Here is a 23,041-nt window from a genome sequence, read left to right as displayed (position 1 = left end):
TTGTAGCGCCGCTTGATGTTAAAAACAAATGGCAAATCCTGCAACTCTGAGATGACCGAATAAATAACAGGTACCGAGGCAGGAACATGAATGGAAAGAAAGCCAAGTAAAGCACTATTAATAAATGAAGCCTATTTATTATTTCAAGTGTTAATGGTAAAAAAAAGTCAGCACAGCTGTTGCATTTAAAAAAGTGAAACTACATTAAGTACTATGTTTCTAGTTCAGTAAACAGATGAACCCGATGTCCTTTAATGACATAATAGTTGAGCATTGTACAGTACATCTTATGAAGACCCGTAAATTAAAGAACTACTTTTTAAATTTAGTGATTACAAAACTTCTGCGTTCACAGCTTTAGCTTCTTTTTTCTTCCACGACCGTCAGGAGTACCATCCATTTTGCGCTTCTGTGCCTGCAAGGTAAGGTTGACAAGTAAGTTCATGTGACAGAAAAAGATCCATAAGCACCGCCTTTTGAACCCAAACAGATGGAGACGATTTAACCCGGGCAGCTTTAAAAATGAGACAAATCGCAACTGTAACGTGGCAGATACATACGCATCCCGCTCAGGATAGCGGCTGTCTTATACTCTTACAACTCCGGAAGGGCATAATTCCATAGAGGACAAAAATGTTTACAAACAAGTAAGGATATTACAAAGCTTCCCTGATTATGGAATAATACTTCTAGGCACCACTTCTGTGAGACATTTGAAGCAACACTTTTAACAACAAAAACCTAGGCAAGAAAACAGGCTATTATTTCCTTTACAAAAACAAACCTGTGTGTTTAGCTGCACTTCAGAGCACTTACTATCAAGCATATGCGCTCATTTCCCCAAATCTAGCTCTTGGAGCCCATTTCACAACTAGCCCTCTACGCAAGGAGCGTGAAAGCAGGCTCTAATGTCTAATTTCTAAGCACATCTGTAGCGTTCTCAAAGCGAACTGAGCGGTTTGCACTGCCTGCCTAGATATCCTGCTGTGGTAAACATCCATTTCTTTATGGATAAAAATTAATGACAAGACTAAACCCATCTCAAGCGTATTTTATAAAGGTAAACTCACAGCCTACCAACTCAGTGATTAAAAAACGAGGCAAGCGTATCTGTTCCAGGTGCAGCTTAGAACCAGAACTTTATTTGCCGTCGACGAGGCTAATAGCTGAGTAACTGTGTGAACTTTAAGCAGCTCTCAGTGCTGTCCTATAAGGCTTTCTGTCGGACGCTACTTTAAAATAATTTCAGATATCACAAACCCTTAGAAAAACTCACGTTTCATAAATTGTCAAGTGCTTTTTTGTGGTATAAAAACAGCACAAAAAAAAGCGCAACCGAAACCAAACCGGCACCTTTTCAAATCTTACCGAAGATGGTTTTGGTCCGCGTTTCTTCTTCTCTGCCTTTTCCTTTTCTTCCAGTTCCATGTTCTCTCTTTCAATCAGGGTGATTAAAGTATTGCATCTCCTCTGTAGCTCCTAAATAACGCAACAGAGTCACTCACTACTTTAGACAGCTACTCAGTGTAAACAGCATCACGTCAGAAGACTAGAAATACCTGTAAGTTGTACGTATTTTGTACTTGGTGCAAAACCTTGGAAGTAGAAAAAGGAATTGAACGCTTTACCATAGTCATTATCTGGCTACACGGGAGTGGGTTTGATCGCCGATGTTGGCTTTTAAACACAGCTGTATTTAATTCAAACTCACGGTGACTGTGAAACACGGCAGTAACTTGAGGTTTCAATTTCACCTCCCGTGACAATTTTAGATTACTGCCTTTACCATCTTAAACTTGTCGAAAAGTCTATAAAAATTTAATATATTGTACATATGCACACACTTACTCTCGCAGAAGCCATTCAGTAAGTCTGCTATGTAACTGCGGTGTGTCGGTGCGGTGTTCGCAGGGAAGGAGCACGTGAGATTGATACGTACCATGGCAGTTCTAGACTTGAGAAACCAGTCAAATCTGAACTGGGGGGAGTTTCGGATACACTGTCTTAATTCATCGTAGACGTTCTCTTTATCAAATCCTAGCTTGTGAAGCATGCAGATTAAAAAGCGGTCCTCCTCTTCAGTGTAATTCTTCCCTTTGTTAGTACCATACGATATTCTTAGCTGGTGGAAAGGGGCTTTGTATCTGCCAATCTAAACGAAACAAATAAGATTATACAAACGAAGAAACTGTGTAGAAGTAGCATGGAACTGTTTTCTATAAAAGCAAAATAATCCTGACAGGCAGATGAACGATACCAAGTTAGAGAACTGGATTTCTAACATCACCACGCCGTAGGAACTGTTGGTTTTCTAGCCATTGACTTTATCAATATCCTCTAAACAAGCGGGTTTAGAAAACTTTGCCAGTAATCTCGATTATCTGCGCACTGCAGACCTGACACTACGTGTGAAAATGGTTGAAATCTGCCGGTCTGGCTGGGATTCTTTCTGATCGGGATGGTAAAATCACAAGAGAAGTAAAGCGTGTGCAGCTAAACCTGAAATTATCATCACAGCTATCAGCCAAAATAGGAATTTTTAGTCTACATAAAGCAATTCAATTCAAAAGTAGAACCTGCAAAGGAATAGCGCTTCTACAGAAAAGGAAAAGGTAGCAACCGCTGATGAACAGACCAAAGACAGCAATATGGTGCCCAGCGACGTCTCCTTAACGTACTGGTAACAAAGGCTGGGTAAGTACACAGCACAACAGCTCGCCTCCTTGGCACGGGGAAATAAGGGCAGCGAGAAACACAGCAAAGATACCTTCGTATCAAGTGCTTTTTTTATGCTGATCCGTCTCTGAATTCTGGCTTCTCCTCTTTCTATCTGAGCCATGATCTTCTCTATGTCTTGAAGTTCGTTGCACCTTTCCCAGAACACAGCTGCGAGAAGAAACACCGGTTAGATCCTTTTCTTGGAATGAGGTGTTAGCCTGAACAGGCAGTAGATGTTATTTCCTTCTACCAGAACTCACTGCTAAATAAAAAAGGTTGCACCTTTACCTGATAAGCTAACTTCAATGCCTGAAATTGCGTTGCAGTATTGCAAATACTATTTTGAAGATGGTAGATTTTAAAAGAGGTGTGACACAGGCCAGAAATCTACTCTTGTTAACTAATCTTCTCAAAGCCAAAAAAAAAAAAACCAACTTAAAAGTCTTAAAACTGAAAGTGGCAAAACAGCAATATGGCTTTACGGAAGGAAGGGGGTGAGACAGCGTAAGAAAGTAGCCAAAGGCAGGAACAAAGTGTCTAAAAGACGAGTAACTGTTTAAACACATCACATCCATAAATCAGCAGCTGTGTACCACTATGTATGTGTAATGTACACATTATGTAATGTAGATGCTGAACAGTACAGCTGCGCTCCACACAAGCCGCTTCTCTGACAGGCCAGGGCTAAGGGGCCAACTGGTCCACGGCCACAAAAGCCAGTGGTTGTCATTCACTCGCAGCACGTTTACACCATCTCGTGCTTTAACAGTGTGAGGTACATAATAAAGGCATAATTATTTGAGACAGCTGCTGCTTAGTGAAAACAGCGCTTTTTGCTTAGCGCTGCCTTTCGCAAAACTGAGGAAGAAATGAAACCAGCGCTCTCCAATAGGAATATATCACAGGAGGTCTGTAACAGCTCGTGTGCAGGTCTCAGCTTTAACCACGCGGGGGCTAAACCTGCGACATTTTTTTCTCAGTAGAGCCCAACTCTATCAGCACAATGCAACGAGAGACTTAAAAGAGCCATACAGGAAGCGCACGGAAGTCGGTCAGCACGTTCACAGGCGTTTCAAACTAGGAAAGCAGCATCAGATACAGACCGGACTGTAGTTGAAAAATAAGTTACCTGAATACTCAATGACTTCCTCCGGGGTTTTTCCTTCTACTTCTCGTGCTATATTTTCAATATCGTCACGGCCCCACTTCTCATTAGCTTTGATGAACTGGTTAAAATCTCTCTTATTCCAGTTAGTAAATCCCTTTGGAGAAATTAAAAGCAAACATTGCAAGTTCAGGATTCGTCCGTTTCCACGTTTGTCTTAGCAGAATTTTTTAAAACGCCTGAGAGCAACACTTGCATCGTAGCAACAGTGTAAACTTGTGCTTTTCCTGCTGTTGGACCTTAGTAGAACGACGACACTGTAGAAACTGCCAAAGGATTGGCACTGGTTCTCTTATTGCTACTTTCAGATAATAAAAATGTTCAGCTCATAAGTTAACCAGTTTAAGAAAATCCCTCAGGAGAAGCGAGTAGTCTCTATAACGGCTTTGTTCAGCCCAAGGACCGCTCAGGTATCATCAGCCTCCTGTGTCACCTCTGGTCTCTTGCCCTCAGGATGCCTGTTGTGAGATGCTACTCGGTAAGGACGGAAACAGCACTGCTGAAGTTATCAACTGCCAAAATGGGCTAATTGCACGTAGTATTAACCTTAAAAACTGGTACAAAGTCAGCCGCACCGTGATTTCACCACAGCTCGTTTGACTGCACCAATTTTCAATAGCAACTCTTTCACTGCGCTACTACTCGAACAACAGTTTGTCTTACCCCCAGAAAATACACCGTGAAAATATAATACCCAGACAAACAGGCATTTATCTACTTGGAATCACTTCAACGCACGAGCTAATAATCACGTAGCTGCCCAGCTTATATCTTCTTAAAGAATAAAACGTTATTCATTTCTAGTCGTAGTTTAAGAAACTTGACCCTTTAGCCCACAGCACGTAGTTACACGTGAGACTGGCGAGTAAAGAACACGCTTCACATTATGTGGAAAGGAATACGTGCAGCTTTGCTGCTGGTTTGCATGGTTCCACAACAGAGAAAAGATGTCAAAGGCTGCAGTCTGTGCAAACCTGCGAAGCCAGACTCGGACACCGGATAGGTCTTAGTCATTAGGCTTAGAAATACACAGAAGGTCGATAGGGTCTGGTACTCTGAATGCACTGACTTGGTAGGTAGATATCCTTCAAAAAGCTATCTCGGCACATCGCTACGAACCTCACGTTACACTTTTTATTCAGTAGTACAAACTAAAACGTGCGGCCGCTTTAATTACTTTCAATGTGGCATCTGGAAATCAGCGACAAAGACACGTTCCTATAAGGCGGTACAAAACAAACCTAGCTTCAGATGACATCGGTATCATTAAAGAACCAACCGTACCTGGGTGAGAAGCTTCTCTTTTTCTTCTAGTTCTTCGTCATTAAGAGGTTCAGCTTCATCAATCTTAAGCTGCTCTTCCTTTTGCGCTTGGGCTGCATTCGGAAGATCAGGATTACGAGGTACCTGAAAGGTTTTACATTTAGTAAAACCTGGTGACTTTTCACAGACATTAGTAGCTTTCCGTTAATACAACCTGATCATTTGTTCAGCCCAACGTGATTTTAAGTTAATGTGAAAGGCGGGACAGGACGTACATTCCTACCAGTGTATTGATGCAAGGAGTGAACTTGGTTACCTTGTACCCGATTGTTTTCCTGTAGTAGAGAATCTCTTTTTCCAGTAGTTCAAAGAGTCGCGGAGGAAAGAATTGAAAGTCCTGTACATTTGGCTGTTTTGGAGGCCGTGGTGCCTGAAATACATGATTTAGAACGAATGAACAGAACGTGATTCTATTTGTCTCCTGTTCACAGCCAGGATCTCAGTTTGTGAGCTTAGTTTGTGAGCAAAAAACCCCCTTTATTTCTACCAAAACATACTGTCCTTACTTAAAGGAAGGTCACATTAAAACACCGTGCAAGAGTCCGCTACAACACGAGGACTTCCGCAAGTGAAAAGGTGAGTGAGAGCAGGTGGTGTCTTTAGGGAAGAGAATAGTGGAAAAAGACTCACCACGTGCACCAAGCGAGCACACAGTGCGTAGGTGAAGAAAAACGACCGCTGCTTAATAAGCAAAGTCGAGTCTTTACCCTCCTGAACTCTTACATTACAGGTTTCATCCCTCTCTTACTCTTTCCTCATATAAGTCGGTCTCAAAACGTTTAGATTTTTCTAAAATCAAACCCTCCGAGTGCGTCCCCAATTTGTGAAAGCAAACAGAGTGATATTACGAAATTAAAGCCCATTTCTTGCTTTCAGCTTTAACTTCTGAAGTCTATCTGAACAATTTATTTTTAATACAAGTCAACTCACCTTGGGTGCTTTTGGCTCACTGACTCGAAGAGCCTCTCTGAAGTAAGCGTCCACGGCGTAATTGGCTTTTCTTTCTCGTTTAGGTGGTTCAATCCACTCTGTAAATGCCATCTGGGAAATAACAATAACAACAGTAATAAAATTCTACCACCCCCAAGAACTATTAAGACTAAGTCCTGTGTAAGATTCAGATCAGATTCATTTTATATGAAATGAAGCGTACCTCTATTCCATCAAATCATTTCCATTCTGAATTGTTTCTGTAGTTCTATTGTATTTTAACCAACACGTTTTAAAGTATGGTACAATCTTACGAATCTTACACTACTTTCCTTCTAAAGAAGCAGAAAGGTTACCTTCTGTTTTTCTCTGTAGTCCTCCCCTTCAAAGTTATATACGCTGGATTCTGTATCCATCGTGAAATTTCTGAGCGAGCTTTCACCCATCTTGGAAAGTTTTTCGTTCATTTCTGCAGTCTGGGGGCGGGTGAGAGAGAAAAGAACATGAACGACTTTGAAAGGTACCTCATAGCAAAGCTCAGTTGCGACAGCAGGAAAAAACAACGATCAGTACAAAAGTTCTCGCTAAGAACGACCGTATTTTCTCCAGCTTATAACAAGGTTGTCATCCGGCAATATACACCTAACATCTTATTGAAGTCTACAGGGAAGTGTCTTTCTTTCCTTTTCATTTATCTCACCTTTTTTGCACCTCTTTCCAAAATGTGATCTATATCTTCATCTGTAATCTCACTCTCCTTGGAGGCGAACACATGCGTCGCTCCGTGTCGAATCATTTGCAGCATTTCATCCTTCCCAAGTTTATTCAAATTTTGATCCACCAGTCTTCCTAAGAGAAAAGCATTGGAAGGTAACAACACGAGGACGAACAGTGGAAAACTTCCCCCTCCTCTTAGCCTTAACTTGAAAATGCACCTCATGCAGGGAAACTCCACGTGGGAAAAACAAACAAATAAAAAGCCAGCAAAATCTAGCCAGGAATGACAGACATTTTGTTTTACAGAACATGGAATGGTTTTGGTTGTGAGACCTTCTATATAAGCTTTATGTTACGGTGCATGGTTTGTTTTTTGTTTTTGTTTTACAATTTCAAGACAAAACCTTGTTGAATGATCTTTCCACAGTTAAGCCTCTGATTCCAAGCAAACTAATCTAGAAGGTTAAATATCCTCATCGCTTCTCCCAGCGTATTAAATAAAACCGAGGCACTGCTTTTTCCATTTCGAGACTAATTTTTAAAAAGTGAAAAATTAAAAAAATGACATCTGTCTATAACCGCTTTATTTCTGGAAAAATAATCAAAAAGTTAATGAGGAGAAGCCTACCCCTGTTGTAAGTTTTCAAATGGATCGGGTCTTTGCACTCCGTCTTCAGAGTACAGCTGAGGCAAAAGCAACATTCCCATTAACATTCACTTGATTTCACTATTTTCATGTTGAAAATAAAAGGAAATAAAGTAACTCATCCTGTGTACAAACTTAACTAATTGCCTCCAGATACTTGCCTTGCTGAATGACTATGGAATCGAGGCGGAGTTTCATTTCTGCACGCTCCACTATCCTTTCTTCCACTGTATTGTCTGTGATAAATCTGAACACTCTTACAGTCTTCGTTTGACCAATTCTGTGAGCTCGATCCTAGGCAAAATAACATCACAAAAATGCTTGCTTGTTAACTCGAATATATAATTTATATTAAATATATAATCGAATATATAATTGTCATGCATTTTCATTAGTTTCAATACACAACTTGGTAACACAGAATAGCGTAGGTTAGCTGCCTCTTTATAGAAAATCCAGCAGCGCGAGTACCCGAGTTGGCATTACAAGTTGGTGTTGGGTTTTTTTGTTTCTTTTTTAAAGCTACATCAACAATAAGTACGTCTGTAAATACAATTCCTCAAAATAGCCCGGGGTTCTTTTGGTTAAACAACAAAGGGGAAGACGGGTTGTTCGTGACGTTAGATAACCTTCTGTAAAACCAAAGCCCTTTAGCAATTGTCTCTGTACTGACCAAGAGCTACCTTTCTGAAAATCGTTCGGTTGTGCTATGAATATTTCAATTAAAAAAATACAATGCAACCTCACCTGACTGGCAAATCATTAACCGCTACAAGAATTAGTATTCCAAATGTACACCTTTAGTGGTAGTTTGAACTACATCACTGTGTCCTCCAGGCACAGTTTTCATCACTCCTTTAAGCTATTTTTGCTAGAATACTTGAGAACGTACAGCTTAACTGCAATAATTAAGAAAACTGTAAACTCTGTCAGTGACAGACCTCGTTTGCCAGTTAACACGGGAAGATTTTAAGTACCGTCTCTACTTCCTTATTTAATCGTTAGCGCTCTTTGTTTGTCACTGTCTGGAGATGCAGACAAATCCATTCCAAAGACAATTACAGAAAATCAAAGATGGTTGTGAACAGAAGCTTGCCCTTTTATTACCGCCCAGAAACCATTTTTTAAAACTGCAATTCGGTTTTTTGTTCACCTCTTTTCCGAGGTTTCAGTGGAGACAGTGAAAATACACTGATTTTTGACTCCCCAGAGAAGGAAGATCTATAGTTGTGGACTTAAGACGTGCCATTAGTTTAGTTTTTAATGAAAGCAGTTCCTTTTACTTTACTTTTAAACACTACTAAAGTACCGTGGCCTTTCCCCCCACTTAAATCACTGCACTGCCCAAACCTGACTAAGCTGTACTGAAACTGAAAACTAAGTCTTAAAAATACTACTTCTGTGCTTAAATGTTTCAGTTCAACCTTAAAAATGCCATCGTTGTATAACACATACATTTTCAGGAAAGTTACGTGAGGAAAAAAGGACATTTCTGTCTCGGTTCTTACCATAGCCTGAAGATCTACTTGCGGATTCCAGTCTGAATCGTACAGAATTACAACATCAGCGGTAGCCAAATTGATTCCAAGACCTCCAGCCCGTGTACTCAACATGAAGACGAACTTCGAGCTACCAGGTTCATTATATGCATTAATAGAAGCCTAAATAAAGAGAAACGTTACCATCAGTTGAACCGGATTTGTTATAAATGCTATTTTTATGTAAGCGAAATACTTCTGTACCTGTCTTTCGTCATGAGGTGTTTGTCCGTCCAGTCTACAGTACTCATAATTTCGCCACATACAATAATCTTCCAAGATATCCAGGACTCTGGTCATCTGGCTGAAGATTAAGACTCGTGAACCTGGTTGGGGTAAAAAGCCTTTATGTTTTCTCCAAAGCTTCAGCTTCACCGAACACCCCAAGCGGCCGAATCAGAAAGGGAAGGAGGGCAGTTGCATGTATTACAAACAGCAGAAGTTATCGAGAAAAGACTGACTTAAAACGTTTTCAGTACTACATATGCATAAAATAGTATATGTTAAAAATATGCTACTTTTATTGAGCAACTACTAGAATGGGAAAGAATGAGCAAACCAATGTGACTTCAAACCCTTCTGCGATTACAAAACGCAAAGCTGCAGAAGTTGCTGTCAAGTACTGCAAAGAATTCCCACAGCTTTAAACACAATTCTGTATTCTCTAAGAACAGTGTGTATTCACTGTTCAAGTGATATCTAGTTGGGACAAGAGTGATACAGAAGACGCAGATCACCACAGCTGTTATTTATACATATTATTATTATGAATACTCGTTGGATACCAAGGGCAAGTAACCGAGGTCTGGATTTCCTATTTCTCAGCAGTGCCTCCCCAGTCGCAAGCTTTCCTCCACTTCTTTGGTGACTCAACGGTAATACGCTCCATAGCTTTCTCCATAGTATCGAAATGTTAAAATTAAAACAATAAAATAAAATAACTGACGTGTTCCCCCACGTTTGCCTTGAGGAATCCGCTGAAACAACTCACGTGCTGTTCAAAGTCGTATCCTGAAAGAACAACACTGCACACAGGATACGACTTGAACCTAAGGTGAAGACTCGGAATCTGAAATGGTGGTACGTGACGACGAACCGAAGCGTTGGCCAACGTACCACGTCTTGAAGTTACACACAGCCAACGTTGCTGAGAAACCAAACCTAAAACCCAGACCGACTGATGCTTCTGCAGCCTCACCTTAGCTGGAAAACCAACTTTAGCAGACCAAAAACCCCTTCCAAGTCACAAAAAGCTGTAACGGACTATTGACTCAGTTATTTATGAAGGCGCTGTCAACTACTTAAGATACAGTGCTCAAGAAGCTGGCATGATGCTTAGAAATCAACCATGATCCCTTATAACATACGCTGCTTTTGAATGAAGACTCTAACAAGTACTGATTTTCGTTTGTATCCCTGAACTAAACAACACCCAAACGACAACAAAGAGATGCGTACCTTGCTCTTTCAGCTTTGGTAGTAATTTGTCCAGTACTACCATCTTGCCACTGTTGGTGACCAAATGCATATCTGTTGTGTAAGGTGGACCAGGTTCTGCTCCGTCAAAGAGATAGGGATGATTGCAACATTTTCGCAGTTGCATTAGGATATTCAACAGTCTCATTTTGTCCAGCTTTCCAGCAGAATTCAAAATATCTATGTCCTTCATTAAGATTCTTGTATACCTACACGAAAGAAAGAAATAAACCCTTTTGAAACTATAAAACAAAGTTGTCCTTCATTTAAATAACATGGTGTATTCAAAAGCTCACCCCTTCTAACTTTATTGGGTAACTCACTCTTATCTGCACATTTTTATCTTCATAAAAGTGTCACAAGAAAAAAAAACAACAGGAATCTAGTATAGCGTAAGGAATTAAATCGAGTTGCGTGCAATGACCAAGTCACAAACAGCACGTTCCTTCTAAGCCTCTGCCACAGCACGCTCAAGTGTCTGAATTACCATTCTCGTTGCATTTTGCTGAGACCCACGTAAATTTTCACTTCCTTCTTTGGAGGTAAACTTTTCTCTACATCAGCCTTAATGCGACGTAAAAGGAATGGTCGTAAGACCTGAAAGAGATTGCATCATTAATTGTAGTTTGGAAACTAAACGTTGAACCAATCCGTAACAGCACTGCAGATATTCTCTCCTCTACATCCTCCAATGCCAGAGCTTTAACCCGATCATCTGAAAAAACAATCACTATAGGCAAGCTATTATATATGGGAACATACATCAGTTTCCTTTGGAAGACTCTGAATCTTCTAGGTCGTGACTTTCAGGACAAGCCTTGTAAAAATTTTTCAGTATTTTAGTAGAAGGCTCCTGAACGTTTAGCGGATTTTTTTTAAAACCTTGCTTAACTGAAATCTTAGCAGTGCCTTGAAAGCTAACGTTTTAAAAGTGAGTATCTTCAGAATGTTGAGAGCCAGAAGAATATACTCTTCCTCTCTGTCCTCCAGAAAAACAACTTTTTTTCCAAAAAACTGACATCCTTAAAGTTTTTCTGAAAACCGGACGCAGTTTCTGGAATAAGCTGTTAGGCCTAGTATTTAATCACAAGAAGTATTAGAAAAATTATAACCTAACGTAGGTAAATGTAACACACAAAAAGCACAGACACTTACCATATGGAGACGCTCCACCAACTTTTGATCCCCTAGACAGTTGTTCGTATCAAACCATGAGTCAAAGTCCTGCATCGACAAAATAACTGACATGTAAGAGCTGTTCTCCCAAGGTGCGCTATCGTTATAATGGGAAATAGATACAATTCAAGGGATTCTGTTAAGCAGCAGATAAATAACCACAAAGCCCCTTTTGGTGAAGAAAAAAAAAAAAAATTGAAGTAAAATTCTAGTGTCACGAGGCTTCCGCTTCTACAGCTGTCACAAAGAAGTAATGAAACACTATTCTGATGCAGTTCTCTTGCTAGGCATAAGTACTACTTAGTGAAGCCCACCGTGGACTACACAACATCTCCCAGTTCACGGGAAACAAATAATACGGCGACTTCCAGTTAAACGTAAGAACTGAGTTGCTTTACCAATATTTAAGCCTACTGTGATACCCAGTAGAGATCATCTTCACAGTGTAATTTGAAACACCTCGGATCTGCAGGGCTCACAGTAGCCCTTAGGAACGGCGAAGCTGGAAACTTTAGTTTATCTACTATTCGTACAAGATACGATATTGGAAGCGCTCACAGACTGTCCATCTATCACTGTAAATAACTGATAATCCAAATTACACACGCACAGATGATGAGGTCTATTTTCAAATTAGTTTCACTAATGGCAAGGAAGACTTACTTCGGACGAATTGAAGACGTCTGGCAAAAGGAAGTTAAGAAGCGCCCAGAGTTCATGTAGGTTGTTCTGAAGTGGAGTTCCAGTTAGCAGCAGCCGATTTGTGGTCTTGAATTCTCTCACTATTTCTGATAACTGAAGGAGATTGAGACAACAGTAATTATAAATACATTACTACTACTGCTGTCACTTAGCAACACAGAAAAAAGCCTCTATCAGTAAAAGCATAAATTACCTTTGATTTTTCGTTTTTAATCCTGTGGGCTTCATCTATGACTAAATATCTCCAGTTAAACTTCTTGAATACTGATTTTTCTTTGATAAGCATTTCATACGACGTGACACAGACATCCCACTCTCCTGGCAACAACACATCTCTGACAAAGGCAGCCTAGACAGCAAGGTGACAGTTCTTTAGTGAGGCTTTGTCAAAACTAAAACAGAAAGAACAGTAACTCTGTCAAAATTAAAAACAGAACAAACGGACAAAACCATTGCTGCTAAATTGGGAAACGTGACAGAGTTCATTTAACGTACAACCACTATAAGGACATACAGTTGTTAAGAGGTTAACTCACGTCCGGGAGAAAGGCAGCCAAAATCAAAGTTTGGGATTCTAAAAAGACACGCTGCAAAACTCAGAGTACCAGATCTGGATGGGTGACTTCCAAAGCTATTTCAAAGTTTCAGTATTTCTGTAATTTCCAATCCAACAAACATCAAAAGTAGACCTGATTGCCCTTAGAATAATAATTTAAAACTTCTGCTGCAGAAAGTGTGAGTTTAATGCCACCAGCAATTACTCCCTCCATAAATAACTCCAGCTGACAAATCTGTGACGTGCCATCACAGCCCGTGCTTTCCAAAACACAAATTTTCTTCGCTGAAAAACTAGCAAAGAACTGACGACACTGAAGAAACAAAAAACAAATGATTGAAATACTAAGGCCGTAAGTAGCTGGACCGTATCTTCTAATTGACACCATTCAAGGCAAATAGGATTTGTTAGCAGGTTTTTTCCAACATTAAGTTGACCAACATTTCCAGAAACCATTCCTCGATGAGAGCACACAGTCCTCCTAAAAACCAGTTACGCTCCATATGACAAACCGTATGGAGCAGAAAACAAATGACTTCTATCCAGAGGCATCTGAAACCACACAACTGAAAACATTTTAATTGTTTCTGTTGTTCTACATGGGAAGAAACGTCAGGTGACAAAGCCACAGCTGCAAAACACACGTGTGAATTCTGAGCCGGTCATATTTCAAGGAGGAAGCGCTTGTGAGTCTTAAACTATTCAACAGCTAGAAATCCAATTTCCTCCCCTGTGAAAGAAAGGTAAGAGCAGCAGGATCGCATGCTGGATTTACTGCGTGTGAATACAGGAGCAGTAATAACATCCCAACTTACTCGCTGGTCTTTGTCACCTATCAAGCACACTGCTCGAAGCGTAGGTACCCATCTCTTGAATTCATTCATCCAGTTATGTAGGGTGGACTTGGGAACTAACACCATGTGAGGACCAGGAATATTTCTGTAGTGTTTCATATATCCAAGGAGAGAGATTGTCTGCAGTGTCTTCCCAAGACCCTTTAAAAGATATTAACATGTCAGGAATACGAGATCTCTTTGCAAACACCTTTAAAAAGCTCAGCAGGGTGCTCGGAGTACACCATACAAAATGCAGCAGCCTCAGCAAGCGGATAAGATACATTAAAAGACAACAAAAGGCATCAACATTTCAGTTAATGGAAGCTTATGTATCTTCCCCCAACTTTACAACAGAAAAAGTCCTAGAGCAGCATTTTCAAATGTGGAATTTTGGAGTTAGAAGTTTGTCTTTTTCTTCAAGTGAGACCTTCTAAACAGTTAAGAAAGCAATATTTGGAGCAATTTATTTTTGCAGATTAGGTGCGCTCGGCTTATTTATTTAGATGTCAATGTTATAAACTGACATAGGTATTCTCTTAAACTTGAAATTAAGCATATAAGCGAAAACCCTGGTAAGGTAAATGTATAAAAAAAATACAAACAGATACTGAGCTGCTTCAGAATGACTTTCTTAAGCACTGTTGACTACTCAAGAGCTACCCTGCACCTTCACCACGTCGCTATAATTAAAACAAAACTGAAAATGCTCAAAACCCAGATGATCCACGTTATCCAAATAATTCAAAAGATTGCAAGACAGATACACGGAATTTAAGAAACAACAGAACAAAACCAAACATCAACGCAAGTCATTTTGCTTCCAAAATTCAAGTCTTTGCCTTCAAAATGACCACATTCCACCTGCTGTGAGATACGCAAAGTGTTTACAGGCAACGTGAAAGGTATTAATCAATTCAAAACAACTTACTATAAATAAATGAAAAATATTTAGTAACAAACATTTGAACTCCTCAATCCAAAACGGATTTTGGAATAGCACAAATGCAAGAACTTAAAAAGTTCCCCGCTCTTCTTTGTTAATGCAAGCTCACTCCACTCAGAACTAAGCAAAGAAAATCCTCTGTTCAAAAGCAGGTATGCTGAAGAAAACTCTTGCTCTATTTCAAAATTAAATGTCACGAAATAATAACTTGAAGTTATTTGCCTCTAATTTACCTTGAAGAAATTTTATTATACAGAAGAGCAGCTATCGGGAAGTTGTGAGAAATGCATTATAAAAAATATAATTCTGGTGGTATTTTTGTTTGTTTTTTTTTTTTCTCCCTTATCAGCTCCTCATAAAAATCGGGTACAATTAAAATCACTTCAAGGACACAAGTCCGTCTGCCTCTCAAACCGCTGGAATTTATTTTCCCTTTGTCTCTCATCCTTCAGGGAAAAAAGAACAAGAGTGAGCGAAAATACTACGGCCAGCACCGACTGCCTTGTCCACGGCCATGGTGTAAAATACCATTTTAGTCCCTGATTACATCTATCCTGGAAAGTTTCGCACTGGTGCAGTTCTTCCTGCTGGGCACATCAACCCACAAAGGCCATGCGTACGGTGCTGCCTCTGCTGCGTATCCTAGGAACAAAAAGCGTGCCCGCATTTCTGGCTCTTTTCATACACGATGCCCTCTTTGCAAGGGCAGCCTCACAATACCACAACAAGATCGTTGTGACGTCGAGAAAACGAAAAGAATGTATCACTCCATGGAATGCCTCACCCTAATTTCACTTTTCTAAAGTTCAACAGATTCCTCTTTGTACGTCTGTTTCCAAAAGTGTCTGCATTTATTTGAATTAACATACCTGTGAAATTGCATTAAGATTAGAAATCTAAACAGAAAAACAAAATCGGGAAAAACATGTTGCGTTTTAAAAATAGAATTAAAAAAACATCCACAGCTGTACTAAAACTCCATTGTTTTACAGGTGTGCACAAGCCCCCCACTAGAAATATAGGTTCCATACATACCATTTCATCCGCTAGGATACCATTGATGCCATTTTCGTATAAAGAAATGAGCCAGTTCAATCCTCGGACCTGATAATCACGCAGCTTTCCCCACTTAACATCTAAAAGATGTGAAAGAATAGACAAAGGATGAGGATGGTGGTAAGAGGATGCCCGAAGAGGCTGTGACTGTCCCATTCCCGGAGATATTCAAGGCACGACTAGACGTGGCTCTGGGCAGCCTGATCTAGTGGCGGGCAACCCTGCCCACAGCCAGGGGATTGAAACTAGATGTTCTTAAAGGCTCTTTTCAACCCAGGCCATTCGACGACTTGGGAAGATTTGTCCCAAAGAATTTCACCTTTCCTTGCGTGCCAACTGGCATTCACCTAAGCTACAGAACTAATTCAAGTGGTAAATACGCAGTTCCAAGGACAAAGTAGACTGGAGACAGTGAAAGGCTAATTTGTTTCTGATTTCAGAAACGACACAAATTATACAGATATTCTAATTTTATGATCCCCCCCAAAATCAGAACACTGTTGTAGTGGAAACGCTGTCGCGGCTTGAAGCAGTGATGGAGCACCTGGTGGGAAGGCGGGGCCAACCCAGGGGAGCTCAGCTGCATGCAATGTACCTGAGTGACTGGAAGGGGTGGAGCCAGGATCCATCCCTTCCCAGAATTCACTTAAGGGCTGGCAGTGGAGGTGAGAGAATCTCTCTGGAGATCCCTACGTGCCTAAAACCTTCTGAAGGTAAGCAGTTTTTTTTCCCTTATTTCTATGTCCACAGCTGTTGTGTTAGAGAGAATCCTCATTTGCTGCAGCCTGGGATCTTGCTGTCCCGTCATTGCTGAGCTTTCCATCACGTTACAAGAGCACTGTGTTAAAGTAGCAGAACATTAATTTCTCTGTCAAATAGATGGATGCCATTTTGTACTTGAAGCTGAATCACAAGAGCTAAAACTGTGAGAATACTTAAAGCTAGCTCTTTCTTAGTAACTACGGTATACCAAATGGATTTCTAAAGGACAAGACTGACTGGAGCATCTTTTTAGCCTGAATATAAAAGCTCCCCTGCCAGCCTATTTTGTTCCATCAGAGTGGTGCTGGTTTTTTTCCCCCGTTTTCCTCATACCTAGTTGACTCTTTTTCTCACTGACTAGCGTGAAAATAAATTCCTGTTTAATCTTGACTTTCAGGCTTGACTTCTGAAGGGGAAAACACTTTGGGTAGGGGAAAAAAAAATAGAAGAGGAAACGCACATGATGGAGATTCTTCGAACCGAGTGCAGACATTGGTTGTCTTGGAGCTTTCCGTTAACAGCTCCTCATCTTCTTCCTGTTCTGTTCTACGATGGCGATAGCTGAAAGTGCAAGAAAGAAATAAGTTTTCGGCTGAACTATTTCAAAATTTAATGGGATTGCAGTACGCATGAACACCTGAAGAAGCTTCTCGCAAGAGAACTCTAAAGGTAAACTGATGGATTGAAACGCTTTTAACTCTTTAGAACAGAAGCTTCTTATGATAGGATGCCTACTAGATTGTGACTCGCGCTGTGAGCAAGGTCAAGTGTTCGGGCAAATGAAAGGGCTAAAAACACAAAGCCACTGCGCACCAGTACTGGTCTTGAACTACAAGCCAGGAAATGAGACCTGTGCTTCAAGGTTCTGCAACATCTGCCAGAAGCTGCAGAAGCAGTGCAGACGCACAAGCTGCAATGAAGGCCATCCACTTCTGTAGATGCGATTTTCAAGGTGCCTCTAAGACGGTGACGTTGTGTTACTCATGAACTCTTACAAGCTACAGACGTGACTGCTTTATTCTTCTGCCCCAGCTTTTCTAGGTACTGGAATACTTCCAACTGTGATAGTACTTTGCCTCCTCCACAGATGTCTTGTAACTCCTAGAATTCTTAGACAATTTACAAGCTACAAAGTAATCGGGGAAAAATAACCACAGTTGTACAGTGTAAAACACACCCAAACGGGACAAAAGCTGACAGGGTTAACTTATGCTTCTAAAACACAATAAAATCCTTAATTACAATACAAGCTGATGTACATGTCATCACTCACTCGCCAACTGACAGCAAGTTCTGCTTCTCATCCTTCTTTATTCGTGGACGTCCTGGTTTCATTTTCAAAGGTGAAGTTGGAGTTTTCTGAGCAGCAGGCTGAATGAAGTGAGCAAACAGCTCAGTCTGCTTCAACAGATACTCAAATCTGTTTGCTCTGTCTGTTTGCTGTTGACAAGGGAAATTAAGCAGAAGAAGTGTGAGACGTTACAATATGCATTCATTTAAAAGATAAGACAACAAATGCTTTTTGAACAATAACAATTCCCATATCTTCAAATACATACCTACAATAACAAAAAAGAGATGAATAACATCGGCAACGTAACTGTTGCTGACAGATCCTTTCACTAAGCCACGGCTAGCTGCTGCTGCCAGAGTTAGGATCAAAGCTGTCAAACAGACCTGCCCTAAGACTGAAATCTGACTGGTACTAGGAGCGGGCGAGTGTCGCTAAACAAGGCAGCACAGCCCCTTCAACAACCTCCTTCCATTAAAAATTACTGTTCTATTCTCAGAGCTGTACGCCCACCCACCACGCACAGAATTCTGCACCGACCTCGTTCACCTCACCAACCTGGCAGCAACCATTCTCTCTGCTATCACAGTAGCACCCTAGCTGCTTAGTGTGGTGTCAGATAAGTATGAGAGTTGGCATGAAAAGGGGCTGGGACAGCAGAAACGCCCATCGCTAGAGCCAGTAAACCGATCTCAGCAGTAAAGGGCCATAACACACGTTCAGCCCAAGATGACAGAGTGCACCCCTTGATACGAGTCACCATTTTTGCTACACAAAAAAGATTTTTTTTCAGGAGACAATACCTAAAAGGTTTAGAGCCCCCGAGACAGGTTCTGTTTGGAATCAACACATCTTCCAAGCATCCTGAGGTTACAGGAACTTTAGAATAGGCAACAAAAACAGAAGGCAGCTCCAATTTTAAAAGCAACCACTCAGACCTTCTGCTGGCTACCACAATGTAACCTGGTATTTAGTAACATGCACAGCTACAGGAAGCCACTTTCTCGGTAAAAAGGAACGTGTTCCAGACTTTAGCAAGAGCAATGCCAGCCCTCTGAGTACGTGCCTCTCGAAGCAGATCCTGTGCTACGTGAAAAACAGAAAGATGGGATGAGAAGAGACAAGAATATCCTCTATGTACTAGAGGAGTCAGAAAGATTCTAACCACAGTTACAGCTTGACTGACACAGCTGAAATCCACAGCCAATAAACAGTTCCTGTTTATTCCTCATCGACTGCTTTTATTTACACTGTAACTGTTTCTGAAGTCTAAACTAGCTGAGATTTACTGCTATCCAAGCTGCCAACCCTTGTTTGTTCCACTGGGTGCACGAAAGATAAATACAAAATGCATTCTGGAAGCTTCCTCTTTCTAACACATTTAGCAAGGAAATGGCCATAATTTTTTGGCGGCGCACAAATACGTCACAACCATTTTCAAGGTGCTTCAGGGCGTTCCCTTAAGAGTTGACAAATGTTATCTGTGTCTTTAAGGCGGGACACAGACAAGAATAGGTTGCACTACACTATCTATAGCTGTTCTTCAACCGACAGAGACAGAGAAACTTTTCCTGTTTTCTTTTACAGTGCATCTTCTGACTATTTTTACAGTAAAATACAGTCTTCCTTGTCGTTGTGTCTATTTACAGCCTGGAGGAAACAAATCCAAGTTTGCCTTCTTCTAGGAAGTAGCACAAAGAAATTAGCAGAAGACTGGGTTATTTTCAGTGCTAAGAAGAAACACAGGAAGTAGCAGATGACAAGAATCAGTTTCGCTTTGCTATGAAGAAATTCCACATGTACTCACAGGCACTGGGATCAGGAGCGGGAAAACAAGAAGGAACACAGAAAGAAAACGTGAGACAACGTTAAGGAGCGGAAGGCTGTATCTCCTACATTTGGGATATCGTGAAAGGAAATACAGGACATTTTCTCCTATCTAATCTGAGACATGGAATTACCCACTCTCCAGTTTGAGGAATCTAAACTGGAGCTTCATAAAGAACAAATTGCAATTCTGAAAAGCTAGTAAAACCCCTTTCAGTCTAAACAATGTGAAAGGGCTGAAGAGCTGGAGAAGGCTTACAGTCAGCACTCACACTAAACAGCAAACCTCTTCTCAGCCTCCTGCGAATTTTCAAAGCTAACTTTTATTTACTTTACTCATATACTGAACTGCTTGAAAGAAACTCCCTATTCTGAAGTGCGCTGCCAGAGAACATTTCAACTGAGAATGAACACAGTGACCACTCAAAGCCTTATGTTCCCCCCCCTTTTTTTAAAAAATCGTTTTCCACTCCTCACATTAAAATTCATGTACTTTTCCTACACAAGACTCCTACTCCTGCAGTTCAAAAACAAATTTGATTATTGTCCTGTGCTGAACAGCGATGCGTAAAAGATCCTAGCCTTCAACTGATGCCACATACTGAAGAAAATGAAGTAGCAGCCATTTAGGAACCAAGAGAGAATCCTTCTGACTGAGAAAGGGAATGATCAACTCTTTGTTATCCTCCTTGTCTACAACTGTACACCCAACCTCAAAAGCAACGCAACCAATTCCTTTTCCACTTCTTAAATTTAAGACACTGGAATACTTCTCATTACGTGATTCTGATAAGCCTGGGGCACTTCAAAGCTGCTCAGTGTTTCTAAGACAAAGCAAAACACATTCACAGTTAGTCCCACAGACCACCACAGGAAAACACAGTACAGAATGCTGAAAATAAAAATAAAAATGGGTTGTGGGTTTTTTTGATGGTTTTCTTGTGTGTGTGTGTGTGCGCGTGTGCAGGCGGGTGGGTGGGTGGGAGGGGAAGGGGTTATTTGTTTTAAATTACTCAGATATTTCTGAATGACCCAACGAAGTCTTACAAAGCCAGTTACGAGATATAAAAAGAGCAGAACACTAAGTCTGTTCTAACAAGTGCCTAAGTACAAGACAGCTGTATGCATTTCCCAGTGATACGTACCATTTTCTCTTCATATGTAGGATCTGCTTCCTGGATTTCTTTTGGTTTTCCTGGTGATGCATCATTAAAAGATTCCTAAGATGAAAAAGAATTAAAAACAACTTATTTTCTGAATAAGAGAACAGATCTATGTCAAAGAGAATAAGCTCGCTGCAAACTACCGTCTATCCACATCAGATGGCACATCCACCTTTCGCCGCTCTGATACAGTTAGCTTCGTATTACGGTAAAGCGATCTGGAGCTGGATCAGAGATCCCTGCCACAGGGTGTGGGAGAGAGCTCGCTCTCCCTGACCCACTTCAGCTCTATCGTAACCGCATCCCACCCGGGTGGATGAGGGACCAGCTGTGGTGCAGCAGCTCAGCAGGCCGCCTCAGAGTGCTCAGCCAACGCCTCCTACAGCCGCCTCCTGGGAGTGCTGGGGAAAGAACTAGCTCTGGTCCTGAAGGAAGAGCGCTTCCCAGTGTCTCCTTTTTCCAGCATACCCCAATTTCTCATCGTACTCTATCAAAGGAACAAATCCAGATAAGAACCTGGGCTGCAGCTCTGTCCTGAAAGCAGCACAGGAATTTAGAGAAACCGCACTTTTCTATTGTTCGGTTTGAAAAGTCAAACAACTGTCCGTGTCAAACAGAAGTCCTGATAACCACGGACACCACCGCTGCTAATAGGAGAACACGCTGGCAGGAGGGCAATCCTCCCTTCAGCCCATTCCTGCCAAATCCTTCCCCCAGTACCTTCCACTGTGCCTTGTGACCGGTGTGTTTTTGTCCTTGTCTTGCCTGTAACCAGGCTAGTTCTTTCCCCATCATCTCCCACGTGTAATTATTTCACCTTCTGCTCTCAGACCCCAAAGGACAGGGCAACCATTCTCCGCTAAACCGCACTAAAACAGCAGTTACACAGCAGTTCCTGAAAGGCTCAGAAACAGAAACAAGCACACAGTGCCCTCAGAACCGTCGTTAACCATCTGCTCGGCTGAGCCCAGCCAGAGCTGAACGCAGTCCTTCCCAGCAAGCGGAGAACAAAGGCAGAAGTACAAAACACCACTAAACAAAGGGAGGCAAAACACGGGGTGTTTGTGGGCGGCTCCTCGCACAACTCTGCAGGTACAGCCCACGGAAATGGAACAACCCTAACGCAGGTCGGCCAACATTCAGAGAAGGCAGAGTTAGGGCGAAAGATCTCCTAACCTTATACCGAACCTTTCTATTCTCCTCCCGCTGCACTTAGCTGACAGCCGGTCACCACAGGGCCGTTGGAACTTCCGTGCCAAATTCCTCTTTCTGCAGATACGCCTGCAGCAAGGAACACGGGGCACGGCAGCACGCCGCCAGAGCCGCTCACACAGCTACGAGCCTCAGCCGGAGAGCAGGAAGCCGCCGTGCCTCCGAGGCGCTCGGGACCACCGAGACCCGCCCGAACAGAAGCTTCGCCGAGCAGAAGGCTCTCCCTTCCCCGCGCAAAAGGAACCGACCAGCGGGCCCTGAAGGAGCCCGCGCCTCGCAGCTCCCACGCGGCAGCCGCAGCCCGGAGGCGCCCCGTTCCCGCAGGTTGCGGCAGGACCCGCTTCCCACAGCGCCGCGGCTCCTCGCTCATCTGGAAAACACGGCGAGGCGCTGGGATGGCGGCGTGACTCAGAGCGCCGCGCGGGGAGCAGGACCGACCGGTTTCCTCCTATCGCCACGGACACAGAGCCGCGATAAAACCCGCATCTCTAGGAGCCGCAATAAGCACCTGCTGCCAAAACAGTAATAAAAAAGCGCCAAGAACCCCTCCGCAACTCGCTCCCCTCCCCAAAAAAGTTAAAGACCGCTTCGCAGCGCCCAAGTTTCAGCGCCGCGAACTCGCTGCCGCCAGCGAGACGTCCGGCGGGGGAGCGTTACTCGGAAGCAGCGCGAGGCGAACCCACGCGGGAGCGGCCGCGAACCGCATCGGCGGTGAAGCACCCCCCGCCCTGCCTCAGTCACAGCCCCAGCCGGCCGGCTCCTCCGCGGCGGCGGATGGCTGCGCGCGGCTCGGCCGTCCCGGGTGCGGCGGGCCTCCCCCCCCCGCAGGCGCCGCGACGCACGGCTCGGCCCCGCGCCCGCCCCTCCATTGTCTCCCGGGCCGCCCCGCCGGCCCTCGTGGCGAGCACCTGCCTCCGGCGAGGTGCGCGGGGCCGCCGCCGAAACGCGCCTCACCTCCATCGCGGCGTCGGCTCCAGCGGGCCCGGCGGGAGCCGTCCCCGCCG

The 23,041-nt window shown here is 42.5% G+C and overlaps 1 protein-coding gene across 1 annotated transcript; it reads right to left on the bottom strand.

Moving 5' to 3' along the window:
• Positions 1-117: 117 nt before the first annotated feature.
• LOC122171197 (SWI/SNF-related matrix-associated actin-dependent regulator of chromatin subfamily A member 5) lies at positions 118-23,036 on the bottom strand (the record flags this gene model as incomplete). The annotated part of the gene is made up of 24 exons (XM_042838601.1): positions 118-415; positions 1,369-1,479; positions 1,940-2,152; positions 2,768-2,886; positions 3,848-3,980; positions 5,168-5,290; positions 5,463-5,576; positions 6,137-6,247; positions 6,493-6,612; positions 6,837-6,985; positions 7,661-7,793; positions 9,008-9,160; positions 9,242-9,363; positions 10,496-10,722; positions 11,001-11,110; positions 11,669-11,737; positions 12,353-12,484; positions 12,585-12,740; positions 13,763-13,942; positions 15,762-15,862; positions 17,005-17,105; positions 17,818-17,984; positions 20,808-20,882; positions 22,992-23,036. Coding segments are annotated over 24 exons (3,030 nt in total), but the record flags the coding sequence as incomplete, so codon positions are not given.
• Positions 23,037-23,041: the final 5 nt, after the last annotated feature.

Source organism: Centrocercus urophasianus, unplaced genomic scaffold, assembly GCF_019232065.1.
Source record: "Centrocercus urophasianus isolate 14NV4802_14NV808 unplaced genomic scaffold, USGS_Curo_1.0 seq_856, whole genome shotgun sequence".
Taxonomy (NCBI): Eukaryota; Metazoa; Chordata; class Aves; order Galliformes; family Phasianidae; genus Centrocercus; species Centrocercus urophasianus.
Note: the sequence above shows the minus strand (reverse complement) of the source record. Positions and strands in the feature narration are given on the sequence as shown.